Source organism: Entelurus aequoreus, linkage group LG04, assembly GCF_033978785.1.
Source record: "Entelurus aequoreus isolate RoL-2023_Sb linkage group LG04, RoL_Eaeq_v1.1, whole genome shotgun sequence".
Taxonomy (NCBI): Eukaryota; Metazoa; Chordata; class Actinopteri; order Syngnathiformes; family Syngnathidae; genus Entelurus; species Entelurus aequoreus.
Genome location: NC_084734.1, coordinates 67,833,766 through 67,859,670, shown reverse-complemented (window position 1 = coordinate 67,859,670; position 25,905 = coordinate 67,833,766). Strand labels below are relative to the sequence as shown.

The window sequence follows — 25,905 nt, the reverse complement described above, 5'->3', positions numbered from 1 at the left end:
TCCTATGTTCCCCGGGTCCTATGTTCCCCGGTTGTTCCTGGGTCTTTGTATGCGACCGGGGAACTTAGGACCCTTTTTCTAAAAAAGGGTCCTATGTTCCCTGCATTGTATCTGGCGAAATTGCGAAATTGTGCCCTGACCAAAACCATCCCTAAACCTAACCTGTCACAGGGCGTTGTGGAGCACTTTTTTTTGGCGAAATTGTGCCCTGACCAAAACTATCCCTAAACCTAACCTGTCACAGGGCGTTGTGGAGCACTTTTTTGGCGAAATTGTGCCCTGACCAAAACCATCCCTAAACCTAACCTGTCACAGGGCGTGCGGCAGCAGATAGAGCAACTCAAACGCGAACTTCCTTCCTTCGACAACTTAAACGCGTCTCTGTCATGCGTGTCTGCGTGCGTCTTACTTAGTCGCGCATTGGAAGCAGCGGGGAACATAGAACCCTTTTCTGGAAAAAGTGTTGTACGTTCCCCGCAGCGGGGAACATAGAACCCTTTTTTTTAAAAAGGGTCCTTAGTTCCCCGGTAGAGGGGAACATAGGACCCGGGTAACATAGGGACGGGGAACATAGGGATGACCCGCTGCAGGCAGCTTGCTAGCTATGATGGCAGCAACGATGTCTGCCAGACAGGAGAGAGTGGTCAGTGACGATCGAATCGAGAAAATGACAAAATGGGTCAAAGACCAAAAAGTTATTAACTGACAGCAGTGACAAATGTCAGACTGTAAACTTTCTCGAAAGAAAAGGACAAAATGGGAAGATGCTGATAATAACAGCAAAATGGAAAATATAAGAATTTCCAAGTAATGCTCAACTCAAGTGTGTGTGTGTGTGTGTGTGCGCGCGTTAAACTTCTTGTTGAATGATTTCAAATTATCTCTGAGTCTGAACTGAGGGAAAGGAAACCAAATTTTGAGCAGTCTCTCACGAGTTCAAAATACCAAATGAGGAGATTCTAAAAGAACAGACCGGTTTATGAAAGACTTGATGGGGGAGGGGCACAGCTAAGAATACTTGAGTGAGATTCTGTGATCCAAATTCGAGATAGAGCTTTTTGATAATGATAATTTGTCAGAGTAAGGTTGTGTAATCAAAATTTGAGAATGAGCTTTGTCAATCAATCAAGAATATTTGCATTAAGTTCTGTGATCAAAATTCAGAAACAACCTTTAATAATTGATAAAGAATATGTGAGTGAGGTTGTGTGATCCATCCAATTTGAGAATTAGCTTTGATAATAATGATTGAGAGCCTCTGGCCCTCTGTGGATCATGGCCGCGGGGCCAATTTTGCCTGGCCCCTTGGGGCCTCTGTGGGTCGTGGCCGCGGGGCCAAGTTGGCCTGGCCCCTTGGGGCCTCTGACCCTCTATGGATCGGGGCCAAGTTGGCCTGACCCCTCGGGGCCTCTGGCCCTCTATGGATCATGGCCGCGGGGCCAAGTTGGCCTGACCCCTTAGGACCTCAGGCCCTCTGTGGGTCGCGGCCGCGGGGCCAAGTTGACCTGGCCCCTTGGGGCCTCTTACCCTCTATGGATCGTGGCCGCGGGGCCAAGTTGACCTGGCCCCTTGGGGCCTCTGGCCTTCTGTGGCTCGCGGCCGCGGGGCCAAGTTGGCCTGGCCCTTTGGGGCCTCTGGCCTTCTGTGGGTCGTGGCCGCGGGGCCAAGTTGGCCTGGCCCCTTGGGGCCTCTGACCGTCTATGGATCGTGGCCGCGGGGCCAAGTTGACCTGGCCCCCTGGGGCCTCTGACCCTCTATGGATCGTGGCCAAGTTGGCCTGGCCCCTTGGGGCCTCTGACCGTCTATGGATCATGGCCGCGGGGCCATGTTGGCCTGGCCCCTTGGGGCCTCTGGCCCTCTGTGGGTCGCGGCCGCGGGGCCAAGTTGACCTGGCCCCTTGGGGCCTCTTACCCTCTATGGATCATGGCCGCGGGGCCAAGTTGGCCTGGCCCCTTGGGGCTTAAGATTATTATTTTTGCAAAAGTAGTTTTGCTTGGGTCGCGGCCGCGGGGCCAAGTTGGCCTGGCCCCTTGGGGCCTCTGGCCCCCTGGGCCTGGGCCCGGTAGGCCCGGTCATTAATCCACCTATGCCTGCGGTTGTTCGCGGCTCCTTCAGCGCGAGCATTGTTGTTTTTGCACTTTTTGGCTTCTTGTTAAGTGACTTTTTTTGGGTGGATTCGGTCTTGCACGTGGAGGGTTTGGGTGCGGGCGGTGCATTCTGCGGAGGTGCTTGGCACCAGGAGGCGGGGTTATGATACGAGCCTCACACAGTGTGTCTCCGCAGCAGATTTATGATCGCTCAGCACTAAAAATAAGTTACACACATACAGTTGTTGACAAAATACACTGTACATTATATACCTCAGCTAACTAAACTATGGAAATGTATAATATAATTCATATAGCAATACAGTCTCACTGCACAGCAGGCCAGCAGTTAGCCGAGTCGCAATCCATGGTGAGGCACAAGTGCCTCAACTGGCTGCTGATCACTGCACCGTCTCTTCTCAGTATTTGAACGGCAAATGTGAAAATAAAAATAAAAATAATCTAAAACTGGTGAAGTTAAATGGAAAATAACTTTAGTATACTCACTGGATACATATAACAATTTAATTTTTTTTTTTTTCTTTTTACTTTTTTTTTCTTTCCATGATGGCAGGTGAGGCCGTGCCTCCCCTGCCTCTAGTGACGGCACGCCACTGATATATATATATATATATATATATATATATATATATATATATATAGGTATATATATATATATATATATATATATATATATATATATATATATATATATATATATATATATATTTTTATGTATATATATATATATATATATATATATATATATATATATATATATATATATATATATATATATATATATATATATATATATATATATATATATATATAAATAAAATATATAACATATATAATATAAATATAATATATTTATTTTCATATATAATATAAATATAATGTATTTATTTGTATTTTTATATATAATATATTTATTTTTTCCCGGATTTTTATTTTAAATCAACTCTTATTTAAATATTTACCTGTTTAGTAGGCTACGTCATGCGACCAAAATATATATATACAATTACCCAAGAAAACTAAAAAAAAAACACCAATAATGGGGGGAAATAACATAAAATTTACAAAAATAGAGTACAAATAATACATTTTTATTTACTTAATATCCGATTGATATGAACAGTTGCCGTGTCGTCCAACCAGAGTAAAAAACATTTCCAAGTTGTATAAAACACATTTTGAAATAATCCAGTTTTATTAGTCATATTTGCAGACTAAACAAAACTCATCTTTATTCATTAAGTATTCAGATTCAGTGGGGGGCCGTGCGTTTCCCACCTAGGCCTTCAGTGATGTCCGACTTCAATGATTACCTCTCCAAATACCAGCATATATGTCACCACATGACCATTGTGGGAGAAATACTATAAAGCAGGGGTGTCTAAACTTTTTCCACTGAGGGCCGCACACGGAAAAATTAAAGCATGCGGGGGCCATTTTGATATTTTTCATTTTCAAACCATAACAAAATATATGTATTTTTGTATTTTTATTTTTTTAACCTTTAGGGCTTCCGGGGACCATAAAGGGTCTAAGTCATTAAAATGTTAAAAACAAGTCAAATTATTATTTCTATTTATTTAACGCTTACAGTAAATCTCTTCAGTATATCAACTTCAGGTTGATATAAAGTAAAAAAAAAGGTTTTATGCCTTTTCTGTCAAAGAAAACTTTGTTTTTTTATAATAAAACTGAAATATGCAGTATTTCCCCCTCTGTCCAAAACATTCAGAAAGCAATGTTTGATGTGAAGTAATTAGAGCCTTAAAATAATCAATAATGCAGGACACCATTGATTTTCATTCATTATTATTTTTGAGTAATCACAGTGAAAAGATAAATAAAATCCCATTAAATATATTTGGGATCCAAAAGGTGCCCCACTCATATAAAGTGATACATTTTTATTAGTGTTTTTTTTACTTTCAACACTTAAGTTACAAGATCAACTTCAGATATATGTCGATTTTACGTTTGAACTATTATTTTGTTTGTTTTATGCTCTTTAGTCAAAGAAAACGTTGATGTTTTTGTATGGCAACCACACAATATTTTCTGCAATATTTTCCACATAAAACATTTTAAAGTGAAATATTTGAAATAATTGGAGCCTTGAATAGGTCAATAATCCATTATAACATTTTTTTTTTTTTTTTTTTTTTTGAGCAATGGCAAAAAAAGAAAAATAAAGTTGGACAAACGAAAACAAAAACAACCTACATGGCAGCTTTGTGTCAACATTGCAACTTTTTCTAGTTAGATTTCACCTCATTCCACTTTTTTTTAATGTTTTTTAAATTTTTGCAATAGCATTTCCAGAATGTGTGGCGGGCCGGTAAACAATCAGCTGCTATAAAGGAACACAATTAAGCACTACTGGCCATTGAACCACCTGAACAGCGTACAAAATGGCTTATTTTCTGGCGCATTTAAAAATCAATAAACTTGCATCAGCAATTAAGACATATCTTACGTGGTACTGTCAAAATGAAAATTGAAAAAAACATTAAACGTGAAAAAATAAAGAAATAAAATGTTTGAACTCACTATTTGTAGCACCCATTCGACGCCATATAACGTTGATTCGAGTGGAAATGGCGGGCATTTCCCTATTTAATCGCGGACATCGTCTCACAAGATGTAGTTTCTCTTTTTAAATATCCTTCTTGAAAACGGCCTCGCAAATATATATCTGCCACCTAATCAACATTTTGTTTTCCTTCTTAGTGGTAAACACTAACTGCTTCCTGCTAAATTGCAACTTGTGATTGGATACTCACTTTGGAGTGACAAGTGAGTATCCAATCGCAGACTCGTTAACATCAGGCTACCTAGATAGGCTACTGTCAACAACTTGTGATCTGATTGGCTATCGCATATGTCTGTCAACTGTATGTGTTCTCAAATTCATCCGCTAACGGTCCAGGTGAGTATCCAATCATAGGACGCGTGAACGTCACGTTCAACGTGACGCCAGCTAGAAGGCCTTACTGACAACAACTCGTGATCTGATAGGCTATCACAATTATCTATCAACTGTACATGTCCGTTCACTTATAGTTTTTGGACGCCTGCATTGTTGATTCTGAAGGCCCCGGGCAGATTTCGTACAGCATGAATAGCTGAATTCTGATTGGGTACAAACTCTAACCTAAAAACAACAGCACTGGAAGGAGCATAATATGACATGAATGGGATATGAATACTATTAGATATTTAGGGAAATTAAATTAAAAAGTAATTTTATCTTTAATTATTGGTTATGTTAGGTAGGCAGAGAAGGCCTTGCTGGCCCACCACTGTTTAGATTCGACCCAAATTAAACGGACAGCTTTTGTTACATATTTTCTACTTGATTACAGTAATGTATTTATTATCGGTCTACTGTACTGTTTCTCTTCATGTATTATCTATTGGATTTAAAACGCATTAATACAAATATTCACATGTGGATCATATCCAAATATAATCCAAAGATTTAATGCTATTTTGACACTTAATCAGTGTTTGGAATTCTAATTATTACTACAAGAATAAAGAACAGTGTCATCGATAAAACTACCAAGTTTAGTATTGAGTTAGATGGGTAACCTATATACTGTTAAAGTATTTCAATGCCTTTACAACCTGAAGTTAATAACGCCAATGTATTTTTATGAATTTAATCCATTTGGAAGATAGCATAAATAATGGGGAGTCAATGGGATAGGTGACAGTGATATCTTATTTAATTTGACAAAAAAAATTACAATTAACAACACCAGAGTTCAATAATATTATTCGCAGGGACATTCATTCCACATCAACAAAAACATCCCCTTATCATGAGGTCGGACAAAATAATGTAAACTTTCTGGATACAACAAAATGACATGCATGCAAGGAGGATTACAAACCAAAAAAATACAGTACAAAAATATACTTGCATGCTGCATTGTTCATTGGCAATGTTATACAGTACAATAATAGGCAGATTTTCCTACTAACACAGTGATACTTTGTGTTCACATGCGGTCCACTGTTGGCGCCATCCACTAAATGTTTCACATGAAGGCTTCGAGTGACAATGTCACTATAGCAACAAAAAAAAATGACAAGCCATATTCACCTTGTATTATGATTAAAATATTTGTTCCATTTGATAAGATGACTTTCTTCCATACATGATTGAAGCAGATTCAAGTAAATACCATTTGTTGCAATGCATCAACTATTATCAGGTTACTTCTGGTCTTTTTTTTTTTTTGCGTGTGTTTGCATTGTGAAGTAAACCATCTGCTGCATAAATACACCGAAGAGGCGATGTACATAAACATCCACTTCACATGCACTCTGAAGTCTGAAGTGTTTTGGCTCCTCACTCAAGATAATGTTTTTTGGAGTGTATAATGGGCCTACAAAATGGCCCAGGAGGCACTTGACTATTTTAAACTGTCTGCACAGAGTAACGGTTTAATTTGGGAAAAAATATTCCATTCATCTGACACCTTGTTCTTTGTGTGGAAACTACAAAGTGGTCCGCTACGGTAACAGTGTTCAAGTATATGTTCAACACCACATGCAAACAAAACTTATTTATGCAACCTGAATATTACTTTTGACTGAAATGAGAAAAAAAGCCAGTTTTTTTTTGAGTACATAATTATATAGTTAGTGTTTGTTCAGCGCTCCAGTGAGATTTCAGTAGCTGCTTACATTTTTTTAAGCAGCTGAGTAGGCGGTATCGTCAGAGTCTTGATCCCTGGCGCTGTCCTCGCTGAAGGGTGAACGGCAGCTCAGGTCCGCTATTCCAGACTCCCGGTCGCTGCCGTTGGAGTTGTTGGAGTCGAACGTTCGATTCAAATCTTGGGGCGAGAGGGTCAGGCCGCTGCGTGGCGCTTTAGGCTGACAGGGGCTGCTGGTGAGGAAGCCCGAGGTGTAGTCTTGAGGGGTGTTTGCCAAGCCCAGGTCGTTACTAACAACCCAGGCTGTGGGGCTTTTATCATAGGTGGTGGCTTTACGGGTGCATCTCCACACCTGCTCCTCTTCCAGTTCAGCAATTTTCTGTTGATCATGTAAAACCATAGCAAATGTTTTAACTAGCAGTGTCGAGATACAACTTTTTCACTCCCGATGCGATACCGATATTGGAGCCTTTAAGAGGAACTGCACTTTTTGGGGAATACAATCATTAACACAAGAACACACGTCTTTTTTGAATTTTTAAAAATAATTTTAAAGATGGTAAAAAAAACACTTGGAAGATGCGGCTAATGGGAGTCACCGTTGTAGCCTTCAAAACAAAAGACAGGGGTGTCAAACGGCCGGATCAGGCCCGCGAACAGGTTTTATGCGGCCCGCGAGATGAGTTTGCTAAGTATAAAATTGAGCTGAAATTGTTTATCGAAAGAAAGTGCTGATCTAAATGTGTCCACTGGGTGTCGCAATAACAACTCTGTTGGGCAAGCAAACGCTTGATACCAGGGCCAAGCAAAAGAGTAACCCCTGGCTGCAGCCCGCAGATCGAGGAGGGGCTAAACGTTTAACCCATGTCGCAAACGGCAACAATCACTTTCTCCTCCATGCTGCAGTTCACCCCGGACTGCACTACACTGCACTGAGTTTGACGGTTGAATGCTGATTGGCTGTTACTTGCATGAATTTTTTAATGCTCGACTTGTTTGTCTATCCATACATTAGTTTATAATGTACAATAAAACGTTTAGACCAGCCCACATTTAGGGAAAATTTAAGCCCCTCCTCGATCGAGTAACCCCTGACTGCAGCGGGGGTGAACCCATGGGTTAAACGTTTAGCCCCTCCTCGATCTGCGGGCTGCAGCCAGGGGCACTTGAAGCAAGAGGCACGCAGTAAAGCGCATATCGCTATGGTAACGCGTGGCTGTGGCTCCTCCCCTCGAACAAATTAAACGCAAAACCTGCAGTTTTAGGTCTTCTGCTTCAAACGCATTGTTCTTTGGCACCTTCATTGCCCCTAAATGTCTGTCAAAAATGAGAAAAGTGAGTGTAACTCAACCATCTTCAACCGTTTCTACATCCGTATGTGTAGTTTGCTGAGGTATTTGACACCTAGAAGTTTATCTATTTTGTTCAATCCCAGATAGGCTGTGACTTCATGTTTACCGGCTTTGTAGATACACTGAGACAAAGTCACACAGTTTTTTCCCCTCATAATTTTAAGTGTTTTGTCAAAAGGATTATTTGGGAATTGTACATTTTCAGAATGTGCTTGTTCTATTTTTGGCCAAAGTAAAACAAAGAAAACAATCTGAAATCGTCTTTGTTTTTAAGTTATCATGCCATGATTTTACCATTACGGCCAACCTGGGAATAGATTTTCCTCCATGTGGCCCCTGAGCTAAAATGAGTTTGACACCCCTGCTCTAAGACAACTTCAAAACCCTCCAACGTCTATATATATATATATATATATATATATATATATATATATATATATATATATATATATATATATATATATATATATATATATATATATATATATATATATATATATATATATTAATTAACTGTTTTTAACCTTTTAACTGCTTTTTATCTAAAAAATTGTTCTTAGGATAATTTGTATTTGCTTTTTCAATTTGTATTTTACTTCTGTTTTAAATGTTATTTTTTAGTCTGTCCTTTGCCTCTATTTCTTTGTGGTGTACAGCCCTTTGTTCTTCAACTGTGGTTGTTTTAGAAGGGCTTTATAAATAAAGTTGGTATGGTGGAATGCAAAAAAAAAAATTGTGTCTTCTTGTCTCCAATAATAAATAAATAAATAAATGATAAATGGGTTATACTTGTATAGCGCTTTTCTACCTTCAAGGTACTCAAAGCGCTTTGACAGTATTTCCACATTCACCCATTCACACACACATTCACACACTGATGGCGGGAGCTGCCATGCAAGGCGCTAACCAGCAGCCATCAGGAGCAAGGGTGAAGTGTCTTGCCCAAGGACACAACGGACGTGACAAGGATAATGATTGTGAACTATTAAAAAAAAAGTGCAGTTCCTCCTTAAGTAGTGGCCGATACCAATATTAAACTGATACGAGCACGAATCAGACATACTTTTAATAATTTGGAGGTATGAAAAACCCTAAACTATTTATTAATAGGTGTCTGAAATTGACTTTTGCGGTCTTTCAGTTGAAGTGAAGTGGTAATTGTTTTTGGCGACACCTAGTGGCCAAAATAACTCATTAGGTTTTCAGCCCTTTGAGACACTCGTGATTTAGGGCTATATAAGTAAATTTGATTGATTTGAGTTCTTAACACAGCATGTTGAATGATGTGGACACTGTCTACTGGATACGTTCTAATATGCTTGTGCTTTGGAGATTTTATATCTTTAAGTAATACACAATTATGATTATTTGATGTGTTTAGATTGACAAATGTGTATTAGACTCCAATATTGTTCAACTAAGGACACTTATTACTTGATTGCATGGACTCAATCTGCACCTTTTTTTAAGGGCTTAGACTTTCCTTGAAACAATTGTATTTGTATAGCTACTGTGTAATTCTACATTAGTATACTGTAAAAAAATTTGCGCAGTTGTTTTATTTTGAATGTGGTGTTATTGTCATGTATAAATGTGTGTATTCTCCTTTGCTTTATTGAATTAAAGGGTTTTTTAAATGTTAGACCTCAGGAAGAATAGCCACTAGCAGCTAATGGGGATCTTGAACAAACTATCAATTTCAATTGCAGGTCAAATGTCGTGACTTTTTTAATCCAGCAGATGGCGAATGAACATTATCAAACACTAACACACGCAGATACAGGTATGCCATACACTCACCAAGGCACCATTTACCCATCAGTAGATAATACGGTTATCGAGCTTTGAGCAAATAAATGTGTATTCACATAAAAACCTTTAAAAAATGTTTATGACTTTCTGAAAATCACATTGCTTTGTGTCAAAATAGTGGTGTCTTTTAAAAAAAAAAAAGTAATTATGTGAGCAAGTAATATACCGTGAAGAATTGAGATGAATCAAAAATACCAAATGTGATTATTTCTGATTGAGAAATTAATCATTTGACAGCACTTATATTTAACTTAAAGTCAATTAAACAAATAAACTTTTAAATTATTGCATCCGACCTGCTTATGTGAGGCGAGCAGCTCCTCTAACTGCTGTGTTTCCTCCTGAATGGCCCTCAGGTAATCCTCGACAGATTGACGAGGATGCATCCCGCGGTCAAACCGGTTGTACAAACCCCTCCAAAATCTGCAAGGCAAGAAGAGCCTTTCAACTCACAAATTACTAACATATTGTATTTGAAGTAATACTTCAAAAATACAGTACAGTGGAATCTCCACGGGCAAATTAATCAGAGTGTTTGTTTTATATTAGTGGTAAAATGTAACCAAATAATTGCTGCACAAAAAAAAGAAAAAACAGAGTGGCAGTATCTTGGAGCAGATTATGTTTGACCTTAGAGGTTCTGTTGTGTTTTAGCCGATCAAGGTGTTTACTGTATGGGTGGTACATACTTAAACCTGCAGGGGGCAGTAGATGGCCGCAGGAGGCCCTGTGCCTGGCTGTGGTTTGGTCTGTACAAGGGGTTGGCGTAATCTGCACGGTTTGACCACAGATAACTCCACAGAGAGTGGGTCCTTGTACAAAGTCTGCATTAATATTAAGTAAGGTGAAGAAAGGGGAAAGTCAAATATGAAAACAAGGAAAGGGATTTGGAACATTATTCAGTCATTTATAAACACTGTCAGAAGGAGAAACATATAATGATCGCACCCCAGTTCTATCCTCTCCCGCTGGTTGTTTCCAATAAAGTTGCCATACTGGCAGGAGTAGATGTGGCTGTGAATGGTGATTAGGAACCGCTCATTGAACTCAAAGGCGCAGGGAAACTGCTCCATCAGCTGCCATACACACTCCAGGAACTGGTCGATAATAGGAGACACCTCTTTCGGGTCTCCAACCCGATGGTTGCATCTGGACAGGAGATGGAGATTGTCAGACCAAAACAAACCAAACAATCAATGCTGTGAATCAAATGCCTTCAAGTCAAACCTGTGAGAGAACTTGTGACCAAATGAGACCCAGTCTTTCTCGATTAGAACCTAAAAGGGGGTAAAAAACATGTCAAAGTTATGTAATAAAAGTTGTTTTGCGTCACAATAAAAGTAATGGTGCACATTTTTTCTCTGTGGAATGTACCGGTACATTTTTTTTAGTGCATAATTATGTACAAAAGTATTGAGACGCACTTCTAAATCATACAGTCACTCAATCAGGGGGTGTAGCATTGTGCCAAACCGAATGTGTAAAAACCCCACTCGACGTTTGCGTGACCTGTCTGTGCACGCTCTGCCTAATTTTGCGCACGGACTTGTTTTGCTCACACACGGACACTTTCTATATACGCAGAGTGTTACACTCTTTTGGTACTCACAGGCATACATTGAATAGGCGTCCCAGCAACAAGGGATGTATACCGGTTTTATTCCGTAATTTTTTGTTCCAGCATGACCGACGTAATTATGACACACTGTCACATTTAGTTCAGCTGCTGCTGCTACACATTGAGATCAGCTTTAAATAATGACAAATAAGAAAGCAACACCACACAAAAGTTTGTAACAACAGTATTTCCTCCTCAAATTCATGCACGCTGTGTCAGTTTGAAGTGAACGCATTATACTCACGATGCGTCACGACCGTGTTTTATCAACTATCCTCCTAGTGATCCATTTATCCCCGGGCCAATATTATACCATTCAAATAAGTGAAAATAGTAAGTAATAAAATAAAGTTGCTTTGAAGCAATATAGCGTCTACTGACAGGTCTCTGGTTGCCGTTTGACGTCACTCCATTACGTCGCCTTTGCGTGGCATTAAAAAACACATCTTGCTTAATTAAATGTGTTTCAGTTCGTTCTGTCTTTTGACTATAAACTGGGCAATCGAGCATTGCACTTGATCACTGAGTCAATTTATTTATATAATACACAGTACACACACACATCGGTAGCTATCACTAACACTCAATATGGCTTCCAGTCCGTCATTCATATACTGTACGTCTGTGCAACATAAACACAAATAATTCCTATTGTTACAAAATGTACACCCACATAACATGCTAAGTGATTGTATTGATTTATATCAGGGGTCACCAACCTTTTTGAAACCAAGAGCTACTTCTTGGGTACTGATTAATGCGAAGGGCTACCAGTTTGATACACACTTAAATAAATTGCCAGAAATAGCCAATTTGCTCAATTTACCTTTAACTCTATGTTATTATTAATAGTTAATGATATTTACACTTAATTGAACGGTTTAAAAGAGGAGAAAACACAAAAAAAAAATGACAATTAAATTTTGAAACATAGTTTATCTTCAATTTCGACTCTTTAAAATTCAAAATTCAACCGAAAAAAAGAAGAGAAAAACTAGCTAATTCGAATCTTTTTGAAAAATTTTTAAAAATAATTTATGGAACATCATTAGTAATTTTTCCTGATTAAGATTAATTTTAGAATTTTGATGACATGTTTTAAATAGGTTAAAATCCAATCTACACTTTGTTAGAATATATAACAAATTGGACCAAGCTATATTTCTAACAAAGACAAATCATTATTTCTTCTAGATTTTCCAGAACAAAATTTTTTAAAGAAATTCAAAACACTTTGAAATAAGATTTAAATTTGATTCTACAGATTTTGTAGATTTGCCAGAATATTTGTTTTGAATTTTAATCATAATAAGTTTGAAGAAATATTTCACAAATATTCTTCGTCGAAAAAACAGAAGCTAAAATGAAGAATTAAATTAAAATTGATTTATTATTCTTTACAATAATAAAAAAAAAATTACTTGAACATTGATTTAAATTGTCAAGAAAGAAGAGGAAGGAATTTAAAAGGTAAAAAGGTATATGTGTTTAAAAATCCTAAAATCATTTTTAAGGTTGTATTTTTTCTCTAAAATTGTCTTTCTGAAAGTTATAAGAAGCAAATTAAAAAAAATTAATGAATTTATTTAAACAAGTGAAGACCAAGTCTTTAAAATATTTTCTTGGATTTTGAAATTCTATTTGAGTTTTGTCTCTCTTAGAATTAAAAATGTCGGGCAAAGCGAGACCAGCTTTGTAGTAAATAAATACAATTTAAAAAATAGAGGCAGCTCACTGGTAAGTGCTGCTATTTGAGCTATTTTTAGAACAGGCCAGCGGGCTACTCATCTGGTCCTTACGGGCTACCTGGTGCCCGCGGGCACCGCGTTGGTGACTCCTGATTTATATGATATATTTGTTATGATATATCATGTAAAAGGTATGTGCTCTGCACGTGCATGCCATACATAAATATTATTTCCAGCTGAGTGTAATTGTAATTAACAGAAACACAGTGATGGATGAATTATTCTCTGCATTTGACCCATCACCCTTGATCACCCCCTGGGAGGTGAGGGGAGCAGTGAGCAGCAGCGGTGGCCGTGCCCGGGAATCATTTTTGGTGATTTAACCCCCAATTCTAACCCTTGATGCTGAGTGTCAAGCAGGGAGGCAATGGGTCCCATTTTTATAGTCTTTGGTATGACTCGGCCGGGGTTTGAACTCACAACCTACCGATCTCAGGGCGGACACTCTAACCACTAGGCCACTGAGTAGGTCGCTTACATCGCTTTTAAACTTGTGAAAGTTAATTCTACATTATAAATCATGCAACTCACATGCATAGTAGAAGGTTGTAGCAATAAACCGAAAAGTTGGTAAAATTTTACATCCAACTTTGACCCAGAGATTGTGAGAAAACACAAAAAGAGGCTCTGCAGCAGCTTTTGCTTATTTTTATTTTTTTTTAACCCTTTTTAAGATTTTAACAACCTGTCATCAGCATCCCAGTGAGAGCAGACATTGTACTTTAAGTGCTTGTTTTATTATGTTCTTAGTTTGTATTTCTTGTTCAGCACTTAGCGGCATTGCTGCATGATGCAAAAGTGTTCAACTAAAGCTTAATCTGTTTAGCACACAACTTATAAAACTTTGTTCCTCATCCTCTTTATATTCAGGCTAAAAAATATAAGTTTATGGATCATAGTTTGTCCCTAAGTAATCGTTGTTGTCCCTCACAAAGTATGCCGTGAGTTGGAGGTTTTTTGTTGTTGAAGGGAATTGTAGTTCGCAAATACACTCCACAGATCACATGACCACTCATGCTCATTATGCCACAAAATGGCTTGGGAATCTCTGGGAGATTTATATTATTTGATCATATCTTTTTACTCGCAAACATTGTAAGTCTTTTGTTATAAAATGGAAATATATGATAACCGCTTCAACATAGAGGCAACCTGTTTTACATTATGCTGGTACTTTAAACAAGAACATTAACATTTATTATGATGTCCTGTCAAAAATCTCAATCTTTAACAACAACCTTTAAAAAATTTGATGTAATTAAAAATAGATTATTTCAACTGATAATATATTTTCCTGGATATATGTTCCCAGGTAATTGCAATGTTGCATTATATAGATGTACTTATATGATAAAAGGTAGCTCATCTATCTACGCTCTGATGTCATATTGCCAGTTGCTAGTGTGACACCCTCATAATGTGATCAAATTTATGTGGTATTTTATTGATTTTATTTTCAGCACTTTACTTCATAAGGAATAATACAATAGGTTATTTTGTCTTAACTTTAGACTCTTCTTCAAAAGGGACACAGTTTGACGGCAACAGTACCCTTGGATTAGCTCAGACCAAGAGACAGTACGTGTTTAAAGTGATCAATCAGAAAGGATTTGCTTGGCCGTTTATTTAATGCCTGCCAAAAGGGTGCAACACCGCCCGTGTAGAAAAATACATCACAGGCGCAAACCAACAAGTCAGTGTGCGGGCAAAAATACGCTGCGTGCAAAGAGGCCACACAAGTGTAAAGTGAGTCCGCGTCTGCGTACAGGGGGCCACGCAGAGTGTTTTTATGTGCAACGATTGTGGTATTGTTTTGGTCCCCATATAATCCCATAGACATAAAAAAAAAACAAGACATTTTAGACAATTGTATGATTAGAAAAATCTACACAACCTTGTAGAACGTATTTTCATATTATATGAAATCTGTAATTGCTGCAAAGGGAAGATTATTGTCATGTTTTCTGCCATTGTCATAAGTGTAGTGACCAGGTGTCTTTTTACTTTTGTCTAGATGTATATATTCATACAGTACTCTATATTTCCAAAATATTAATATGCTATATTTAAAAAAATCAGTTTATTTGTACCATGAGTCCTTTGATGGTCCGGTAGTAAGGCTCCAGCAGCACACAGGCCACTGAGCACACCTGAGCAGTACGATCCCAACCATCTGAACAGTGAATTAGGACGCTGACACCATCCTCTGCAACAGCCTGCACACAAACACGACACTAAAAATTAAATTGACATCAACAAACATACATTTTGTTTACGACATATCGAATTGATATAGGGTTAGGTCTTAGGGCTGTCCTGAGGCTCTCTGGCAGGCTGTTCCACAGGTGAGGGAAATAGTGTCTTAATGTGGGTCTTTGTTCTGGTATTTGGTAAAGATAAAAGGCCAATCCCAGAGGATCTCAGGATCCGCGAGGGGTGATAAAAGCAGGTCAGATAGATAAGATGGCGCAAGGCAATTAAGAACTAATAATATAACTTTAAAATCGACCCTGAAGCGGACAGGGAGCCAATGCAACGACTTTAAAACTGGTGTAATGTACTTTGCAGTATATTGTTTAAAATACTTACGTTATTTGAAGTTGCATGAACTGTAGAGTCATCTGCATATATAGTTATAGATGCACTTTTTACATGTAAAAAAGATCATTAGTAAAAAATAGAGAAGAGCAGAGGAACAAGGCAGCTTTTTTGGGGAACTCTGCAGTCTAATCTCCCTGCATTAGAAAGGTTACATTTAAAATACAAAGATTGAGACCTACTATTTAAAATAGCTCTCCATCAAATTAATTGCACAATTCCTAAACACACATGCAAGAAGGTTTCTCAAAAGTAAACCATGATCTAAACCGTCTGCACTAAAATCTAGTAAAACAGCATCAATTTGTTGCTGCCAATCATCAGTCATATGGACAATTGCTGTAGTTGTAGAGTGACCATCTTTGTAGGCATGCTGGAATTAAGAGCAGGATTAAAATATTAAAAAATTTAAGAAACAAGTTTTTCCATGATTTTACTATGAACAGGAAGAATATTAGTTGGTCTACTGTTGGCACCACAGAAGTCTGTATAATTATGTTTGCTACTTTCCAAGCTTGGGGAAATATACATCTTATTTGTTTTATTTTTTGTATTTGTTTTATGGTTATCACTTTGGCTACTTTCCAAGCTTGGGGGAATATACAATATTTTAAACTCAGATTAAAAATATAACAAACAGGTTCGGAAATGTAATCTGACATATAATGTATTCATTTTCCATCAAGACAACGTAGCCCAGACTTATTTTTCACAGTGCCCAAAGGTTTTTCACATCATATGGTGATATTGGTCAAAAGGTGAAGTTGCAATTTTTCACAAAATTTAGTATGCTTAAATTGTCCATTGATCAAATCGATTGTATTATTTTCTATTTGATGTACCTTACTCATAAACAAATATTAAAACAGTTGGCAATTTTACCAGATAGATTTAATTTGAATGTTTTTTCTGCTTGTTCATGTTAGTCACCATATGTTTCAGTTTACGGTACCTGGATCATCAGATTTTACAGCAGCTTGCTTTGAATAATCTCGGTGAGCCATTCACGTTTTTAGTTATGTATCAAGTTGCTCTGGTCTTTATAAACATACATTTTCTTTAAAAGGTGCATGTTTATTGGCTACTTTCTGAAGCATCTTTGCAAACACATTTGGAGCAACATTGGTCTGTTTTTTCTGAATAAATATTATCCCAAATTAGTGACTTCAAGCCGGGATTAAAACTTTAAAATGATTTAAGAGATCTATGGGAGACAATTCTAGGCCCGGTCTTAGGTAGTCTCACTCTTATAATCAAGGGTATCAGGACTTTAAAGTAACTGTGCAAATGTATGTGTTTGGAGGAATAAAGATGACCATATACAGTACATGGCTGTATTGTATTATATAATAATATCCTGATCATACAGCGGCTGTCAGGAAGTAGGGAGAAGTTATTGGGATCAGACTGCAGCATTATGCCTTTGCATGGATTTTGGCTGTATTCCTAAAAAAATGTTCAAAAGCTATATCACTCATAACTAAATGTGATGTGAATTAGAAATATACATTTTATTCTTATCATAATACTTCCTAATAATTTGTGCATACAACAATGTTTGTAAATTGTTTTCAGGAGTCTTAACTGCATTAAAAAGCAAGCACACACACATGATGCAACACTAACAAGATAATAATGAAAGTAGCGGTAATGCAGACAGCAGGGATTACACTGCAGACTGACCTTGGCGATGAAGACGCTTGCATCCAAAACAGCTTTAATGTGTTTCAGCCAGCCTGAGCTCTCCAGGCCCTCCAGGAAGTCAGACATGGCGGGGGAACGCAGCTCACACACTGAAATAGCAACACAGCTGTCTCAGTGGCAGGAAACACAAGGAATAGCTTACGCACTTTATCAAACAACACACTTCTTCTACATATGTACCGGTAAGTGTGAGGTGCCATTTAACTTCATAATCGTTCTTTGGACATTTTAAACCAATACTCCCTGCATTAAATAACTTTTTCAACAGCAGCAAGAACGATCGCATTTAAAGCAAAGCCCCTTACTGGTAAATATATTTTTTCTGTCATGTCAAAGGGCTCTGTGTGCAATGAAACGTAAAGCTGTGTTTGGCAGAACATAGAAGATACAATGACTTCAATGTAATTTTTTTTGTTTAATACATTTCGATTTGAGACAAAACATTTTTGCCAACCTTTTGTCCCAGTTTTTGTTTATCATCTCGATTATAGTACAGCCAAACATTGCGCATATCATACCGCAAATCAAGTGCCCAAGCATTTAAGCCATAAGTGGCTGAGTCTCTGTGTTTGTTTATAGGATAGGATAGGATAGAGGTCTAACAAAGGTCTTAACTCATTCTCCTTCTATGCCACATCAATATGGAATGCACTCCCATCAGGTGTAAAAGAAAGTGCATCTCTATCCTCCTTCAAAACCGCACTAAAAGAACACCTCCAGGCAACTACAACCCTAGACTAACACCCTCCCCTCACCACATCCCACCTCCCCGGATTGTAAATAATCAAATGTAAATAATCAAATGTATATACTGTATTCTTCGGACTATAAATCGCAGTTTTTTTCATAGTTTGGCCGGGGGTGCGACTTATACTCAGGAGCGACTTATGTGTGAAATTATTAACACATTACCGTAAAATATCAAATAATATTATTTTTTTTCATGGGATTTAGCGATTAAGAGTGACAGATTGTTTGGTAAATGTATAGCATGTTCTATATGTTATAGTTATTTGAATGACTCTTACCATAATATGTTACGTTAACATACCACGCACGTTCTCAGTTGGTTATTTATGCGTCATATAACGTACACTTATTCAGCCTGTTGTTCACTATTCTTTATTTATTTTAAATTGCCTTTCAAATGTCTATTCTTGGTGTTGGGTTTTATCAAATAAATTTCCCCAAAAAATGCGACTCATACTCCAGTGCGATTTATATATGTTTTTTTCCTTCTTTACCATGCATTTTCGGCCGGTGCGACTTATACTCTGAAAAATACGGTACTTGTTCTTATGCTTTCTGAACTCACTATGTTCACTGCTCGCTGTACATATCCTACGAAGTCAGACCTACACTGTTTCAATGTCCATTTCTCAGATGATATAATTGTTGATTACTGAAGTGCTGATATCAACCAAACCTAACCCCCCCGCCCCAACCCCCTCCACATCCCACCCCCCGGATTGTAAATAATTCAATGTATACACTCTGATGATTGACTTGTGTGATGACTGTATTATGCTGATAGTATATATTTGTACCATGAATTGATTAACGTGGACCCCGACTTAAACAAGTTGAAAAACTTATTCGGGTGTTACCATTTAGTGGTCAATTGTATGGAATATGTACTGTACTGTGCAATCTACTAATAAAAGTTTCAATGAATCAAAAAGGTATTCATCACACAATGAGGAAATAATGTGGTCGCAGTGCAGATTTTACAAAAAGTAATAAAAACAGAAAAAAATAAAATGAGTAATAGTAATGATAATAACTAATTATATGTAGGACCTTTTGGAAATAATAACAAAAACCGAGGTACCACTGTGCACTTTTACTTTCATTAGCAATTACCACCTTGTCTGTGTTCCTGGGTCTATGAGTGAGCAGGTGAACAAGTTCTCTCCACCTTTAATGACTTTTGAAGAGCATTGCTACAAGCTAAATAACCCAAAGTTGATGCTGCCAGAAATTGTATTTAAGCATGCAAAAGGACACGCTAGCAATCCCTAAAGGCCAAAAGCTTTGTCTCAAAACGTCATAAGACTTCTTCTGAGCTGCCAGGACGCCAAGAGTTATAACAAGTAAAGAGCGGCTACAACTTTTCAGACCACAAATCACATCATTCTCACGCCCTCAGTTTTGCTTTGGTGGGGTAGGTCGCAGATTGTGCTCTCCAGGAAACTAAAATAGCTCAGAAATAAAACCCAGATGGATTCAAAGTCTTCTTAGGAGAACCCCTGCATGATACCCAGAAATTCTCCAGTGGGCTCAGTGCAGTCTCGCTGAGTGCATCTGAGAGCCAAAGGGGTAACATGGGGCTGTGCCGCAATCATGTAAAGAAACAACACAGTTCTAAAGATGATGCCAAATATGATACATTTTGTTCCACAAATACTGAAGTGATGAAATATTCCTGACACACTAATGGATTCACTGCCAAGGAAATGTTCCAACAACAAATGAAGTCTCTGTGAGAATTTGTAATTACTGTACCTTCTAGCATTTTTTGTTGGCTGTTCCTCATTACATGGATGTTCTCGATGGCGACAAACTGGAACTTAATGTGAGCGTAGTTGTCCTCGTTTTCATAGCCTTTTCCTGCTGCTCGATTGGCCATCGCATTCAACTATAAAATACATTTGGGAGATTGAAAGAACATTTAGTTATTCTAACAACCCATGACATACAAATGACCAAAATTTCACCAAAAAATTCTCCTTATGTATTTTTTACTTTTGAAAATGAATCTGACAGTCATTTCCATTAATATTAATTAGTTTTTGAGTAATTATTAGATAACTAATTGTGATAGGAATGCCTCCTTTCAATCGCCAGACTCGATATGCTGCCCCCTCTTGGTGTGTTTTTGAATGTCTCTGGCGCCCTGGTCAATAAATACTTCAAAACTAGTTTTAACATCATTAGGAAAACATAAATATAAAAGAATCGCTATTTCCAGGAGTCCTGGTCTTCAATCTCCTCTTCTAAAGACACCATAGCCTGTGTTTCCTCATGCTCTTTCGGTATTTCCTCCAGAATCTTGAGAAAAAAATCAGCAGAAGAGGACACAAAATAGAATGCTAAAGGCTTACTATCTTTGTTTTTCGTTTTTGAGTGTCGGGTCTGCTCTTCTTTGTCCGTTTTTTCCACTTTGTCCGTTTTCTGACTCATTATTTTGCTCCTCGAAGGTACTCCTGATTTTTGGGATCCCGTTGGGCTGGAATCTTTTCAAATTTTTCCATTCAAACTCAGACTAAAACCCTTTTTCAAAATCAGTCATTAAAATGATCTCTGCAAATTACACTCTTTTCGCTTAGTCAATCCCATTTTGTGCCAGTCAAATTGCGAGGAAACGTTAATCTATTCTTCATATTTACATAATTTGGAGATGTATGCAGCCCGATCCCTTCTTTAGTTGTATTGCTACAACATCCAACAATACATCTGGCAAACATTTAAAATGTTTTTAATTCTGTGCAAAAGTTATGTGATCCATGATGAAGATGCTACCAAAACACATACCACACAATAGGGCTCGTGATTTCGCAATGCACTGTGGGGCTGGGTAGCCATGGTTTCTGGACAAAGAATTTGTTTACATGGCTGTACTCCACCAGTGGTATTGTGAGAGAGCAACAAACTAGGTTAAAATGGATAGTAAAAAAGAAAAACATTTTGGGACTGTACCGAAGCAAACTGGAAAAAAATAATTAAAATTGGTAGAATTGATCCATATGAGCCTGTTCAATAGACAAGATTTGAACAAGCTGTCGAATGTGTCCTGTATCTCGATCGTCAACGAAGTCAGTTTATATGTAGTCCAAACATTTCGAAATGCAAAGTTGATAAAGTGTCACGGACAAACCAACTTTGGGTGTGTGCAAGATCTCAGAATTTTACATTAATTTAAAAAACGAAAACTGTCGTCCGTTCAGAGTTAAGCCAACAGGACTTCACTGTGTGGGTCTCCTGGAGAAATTTGTTTCAAACCAAATATATTTCAAGTCTGAAATAAACTGTGCATTAATGTGGGAAATATTTGAAGTATTCTCAGTTATTGATTTATGAACAGTGTTGGGTTAGTTACTGAAAACCAGTAACTAGTTACAGTTACTAGTTACTTTATTTCAAAAGTAACTCAGTTACTAACTCAGTTACTTACACCAAAAAGTAATGCGTTACTGTGAAAAGTAACTATTTAGTTACTTATTTTTTTCTTCTTTTTTTTTTTTAAAGCTCCCATTAATGCCCTTTTAGCCTTCATTTCAGTACTGTTAATACACTGCAGAATAATACAATGTGTTGATCAACTTGACATGCATTTGCATCACTGAACTCTGCTAAGCAATGTGCTCTACATACAACACACAAAGACAAAGATATGTTTCAAAGGGCCAACTTATTTCAGGCCAGAACAAATTGACAAAACTATTTTAAATAGCTGCAACATAACATACATAAGTAACAAACAGCATAATAACAACATAGCTGTAAACCAAATAAGTACTTTAACTTTAATTTTACATACCAAAGCCTAACCAGGCGTTTTTTCTCTCAAGGAATTCTGAAATAAAATCATGTCTGACGCCCAGAACACTCTACACATTTCCCCAGTTTTAGTTTAGGGATAAGGAAATATTGGCCTGGCCCACTAGGATCCCTCTTTATGTTTGTGAACTTTATATTCTATACATTTAGAGTGATGTGATAATCAAACACTCTAGAAGTCTAGAATGAAAGAGTATATAAGAGAATTGACAGAGTGTGTCTACTATAATTCATAATAACATTGATTTTCAATCAATCAATGTTTATTTATATAGCCCTAAATCACAAGTGTCTCAAAGGGCTGTACAAGCCACAACGATTTTGATTCAATATTATGTTTTGAGCAATGACAGTTTGAAAGAAAAAAAACAGCTTTGTTTTGTTAGTCAACATTGCAACTTTTTCTAAATTACATTTCACCTTTAAGCTTTTTTATTTCACTTTTGTTATGTTTTTGTTTATTTTAATAGTATTTTTAGAATGTGCTGTGGGCTTTTAAAACATTAGCTGTGGGCCGCAAATGGCCTCCGGGGCACACTTTTGACACCCCTGCTATAGATAATAAAAAATGTAATCTGATAAATCTATCGATAAAAAACTGAGCCTGGCGACGCATGCGCGTTAACAACTCTCTCGCTCTCTCTGTCTCCGCCCCTCCCTCACGAATGCTGCTGCGTGCACCCCTCCCTCCCTCCCTCCTTCCCACACTCAGACACACACACAGCGCGGCTCCTCCGTGTGACACAAGAGATTCAGAAGAACGACACCGTAGCGCTGCAATAAAACACACTCAGATCTTCTGTTTCAAGCCGATACTACATAAAAAATAACGTAAAATAACGCAGTAACGCATCATGTAGTAACGGTAACTGAGTTACTGAATATAAAAAATAACGCGTTAGATTACTAGTTACCGCCGAAACTAACGGCGTTACAGTCCCAACACTTGTTTATGAATAGGGGTATTGCTTTTTTCCCAAAATACTGTACATTGTTCATGACCCGCAGCTAGTTTAGCTTAGCAGCTAACGCTAATAGCCTACTAAGTGCAACTTGTGCAAATGAATAAAACATGTTTTGATTCAAAAGTCTCAAGCTTGCTATCGAGGCTATTCATCGTCTCTTTATTAGCTCATTAACCCGACTTCCTTTGCTTTGCTTCTAGGCTGGAAGGAGGTAGGTTGGAGTTCAAATCCCAGCCGAGTCATACCAAAGACTATAAAAATGGGACCCATTACCTCCCTGCTTGGCACTCAGCATCAAGGGTTGGAGTTGGGGGTTAAATCACCAAAATGATTCCCGGGCGCGGCGCCGCTGCTGCCCACTGCTCCCCAAGGGGATGGCCGGGTCAAATGCAGAAGACACATTTCACCACATCTAATGTGTGTGTGACAATCATTGGTACTTTAATCTTTAATCTTAACTCTCACCAAATCCTTTTTTTTCCCTGACGCGATGAAGACTATCATTGTGGCAGTTAATTATGTCGCACGTTCGCGCCATGTTTTTCACTAGTTAAAGAAAAGAACAACTTTATTTACATGGCTGAAGGCAAGACTGTGTCCTAACTATTCAGAGGCCAGCAAGAACCACAATGAATTGTGTTTCCACGTCACACTTTCGAGCCCTGTATAAAATTGGCTCCAGTCTTCTGTATGTGACGTCAGCAGGCTGATGCCCGCCCACATATTGGATTTATAAAGTTAAAGTCCCAACGATTGTCACACACACACTAGGTGTGGTGAAATTTGTCCTCTGCATTTGACCCATCCCCTTGTCCACCCCCTGGGAGGTTAGGGGAGCAGTGAGCAGCAGCGTGTGCCACGCTCGGGAATCATTCGGTGATTATAAGTGGGTGTTCCCTAATTTGCTGTAACTCGTTTGACATGCCTAAAATCACTACGGTGTCTATTTTTTTTAAATAATTTTGAGGTCCACAACTATGAAATGAGTGCCAATGTTGACAGCATTAGAGGGGCCCTTTAAGACCTACTTTAGTTGCATAATCCTGGTCACGGCTTACTTAGACCAGAGCTAAGATGTTTCCACAAGTCTCATCCGTCCAGCTGCAAAAAGGCGGTTTGGAAAAGCAAACACCTGAACATATAACACAATACAGCATGGCTTATATTATTACAGTGTGTCCTTTCCATTCATGGGGCTCACCTTGGGCCTGGTGTCCACCACATACATGAAGTCTCTGCGGGGATTGGACCTCAGAATGGCCTTCAACATCTGCTCATCCTCCAGGCAACGAGCGCTGAAGCCTGACAGGGGCTGACTGCTGCGGCAGATGGCAGCCTGGGAGGACCCAAGAAAAAGCTTCTTATGTGGATCTTTTCCCCCCATAAGCTCATCTTAAGGACATTATTGCTTTACATGGATGTTTTGGGGAAAGAAAAACATCAACAAATAACCACAGTCCTTTTCTTGACACACATTAAAATTTATAATTTTCTCATATCTCCATTTATTATCCACCAGGGGACCAGACCAAGAATTATTATGTGGTTCACCCTTAAGGCCAATGAACCAAACTTAAGACCGTTATATGTTTGGGCTTGACGCATTGGGCCCTCAACCCTGGGAAGTTGACCCAACACTCATAAAGCACTCCCAACTGTTCTGTTAAGTATTAACAAAATGAAATATAAACATTAGTCCTGATCACACTGGACTTCTGACAGAACCACAGGCACATTTGCTGTTTTATACAGTGGCTGTAATCACTATAGTTAGTAACACTGGATTGCCGCTATTACTGGATGGTATAAACATGCAAAATCTGAGTCTCACGAAAGAAAGGCTGCAAGAAAAAAAGGGGTACGAAGTAGGGATCCATACTGAAACTTGCTGACGTCGACAGCTGTACCCAGTGGGTATGGACGACATGGCCTAAAATTTATATTGTGATATATATTGCAGCCGTTTGCGATAACAATATAAATCACGATATATAATTTGGCATATAAATGATAATATAACTACTATGTAACGGGTTACAAATTAATTTGGCTGCTGACATATGCAAAAACATATTGCGTAATTTCCGGTTTTATTATTTTATCAAAACTATTAATAATCTACTTGCTAGTTTACTATTATTAGCTGGTTACTTTCAATTGTAACATCTTTCCATCTACACTTATGTTAAAATGTACTTGATTGTATTGTTCTGTTGTTTAGTTAGTTAGTTTTGGGCGACACTACACATTTGGGTATCGACCCAATACCACGTAGTTACCGTACATGGGCAAAACCAATGTGGATACCAACATGTTTAAGATTATTTAATTACCGTATTTTTCGCACTATAAGGCGCACCTAAAAACCTCAAATTTTCTCAAAAGCTGACAGTGCGCCTTATAATCCGGTGCGCTTTATATATGGACCAATATTGAGCCACAACAGGTCTCACAACTACAGGATGCATAACGTAACCCCAGCCTCTATATGCGCCTTATAATACGGTGTGCCTTATAATGCGCTGTGAATACTTTCCGAATGCACTGTATAACAACGGTTGTGCTGTTCTGTGGGTGTTCAGCGAAGACTGTCAGGCATATACGAAAGGGGAAGACGGATCAATCCATGTATCGACAATGTTGATACCGAAGCGTGATTAGATCAATATTTTTATTATCCCAAAAATCTTTTGTCTCATTTTTGTTTAAGTTTACAAACTCAGATAATTCCCTGGCACTTTGAGGGCAAAAGCCAAAGGATTTACATGATTGGTAA

At 38.0% G+C, this 25,905-nt stretch overlaps 1 protein-coding gene across 1 annotated transcript in view; it reads right to left on the bottom strand.

The window, feature by feature from the left end:
* Positions 1 to 5,822: 5,822 nt before the first annotated feature.
* mtmr7a (myotubularin related protein 7a) overlaps positions 5,823 to 25,905 on the bottom strand; it is a 28,384-nt gene continuing 8,301 nt past the window's right edge. The window contains exons 6-14 of the mRNA XM_062045559.1: positions 24,331 to 24,465; positions 20,110 to 20,242; positions 17,584 to 17,693; positions 15,393 to 15,518; positions 11,164 to 11,213; positions 10,885 to 11,085; positions 10,626 to 10,760; positions 10,233 to 10,359; positions 5,823 to 7,151 (exon numbers count right to left, since the gene is read on the bottom strand). Coding sequence (XP_061901543.1) covers positions 6,810 to 7,151; positions 10,233 to 10,359; positions 10,626 to 10,760; positions 10,885 to 11,085; positions 11,164 to 11,213; positions 15,393 to 15,518; positions 17,584 to 17,693; positions 20,110 to 20,242; positions 24,331 to 24,465 — 1,359 coding nt within the window. The 3' untranslated portion in view covers positions 5,823 to 6,809. The remainder of the gene's footprint in view (positions 7,152 to 10,232; positions 10,360 to 10,625; positions 10,761 to 10,884; positions 11,086 to 11,163; positions 11,214 to 15,392; positions 15,519 to 17,583; positions 17,694 to 20,109; positions 20,243 to 24,330; positions 24,466 to 25,905) is intronic.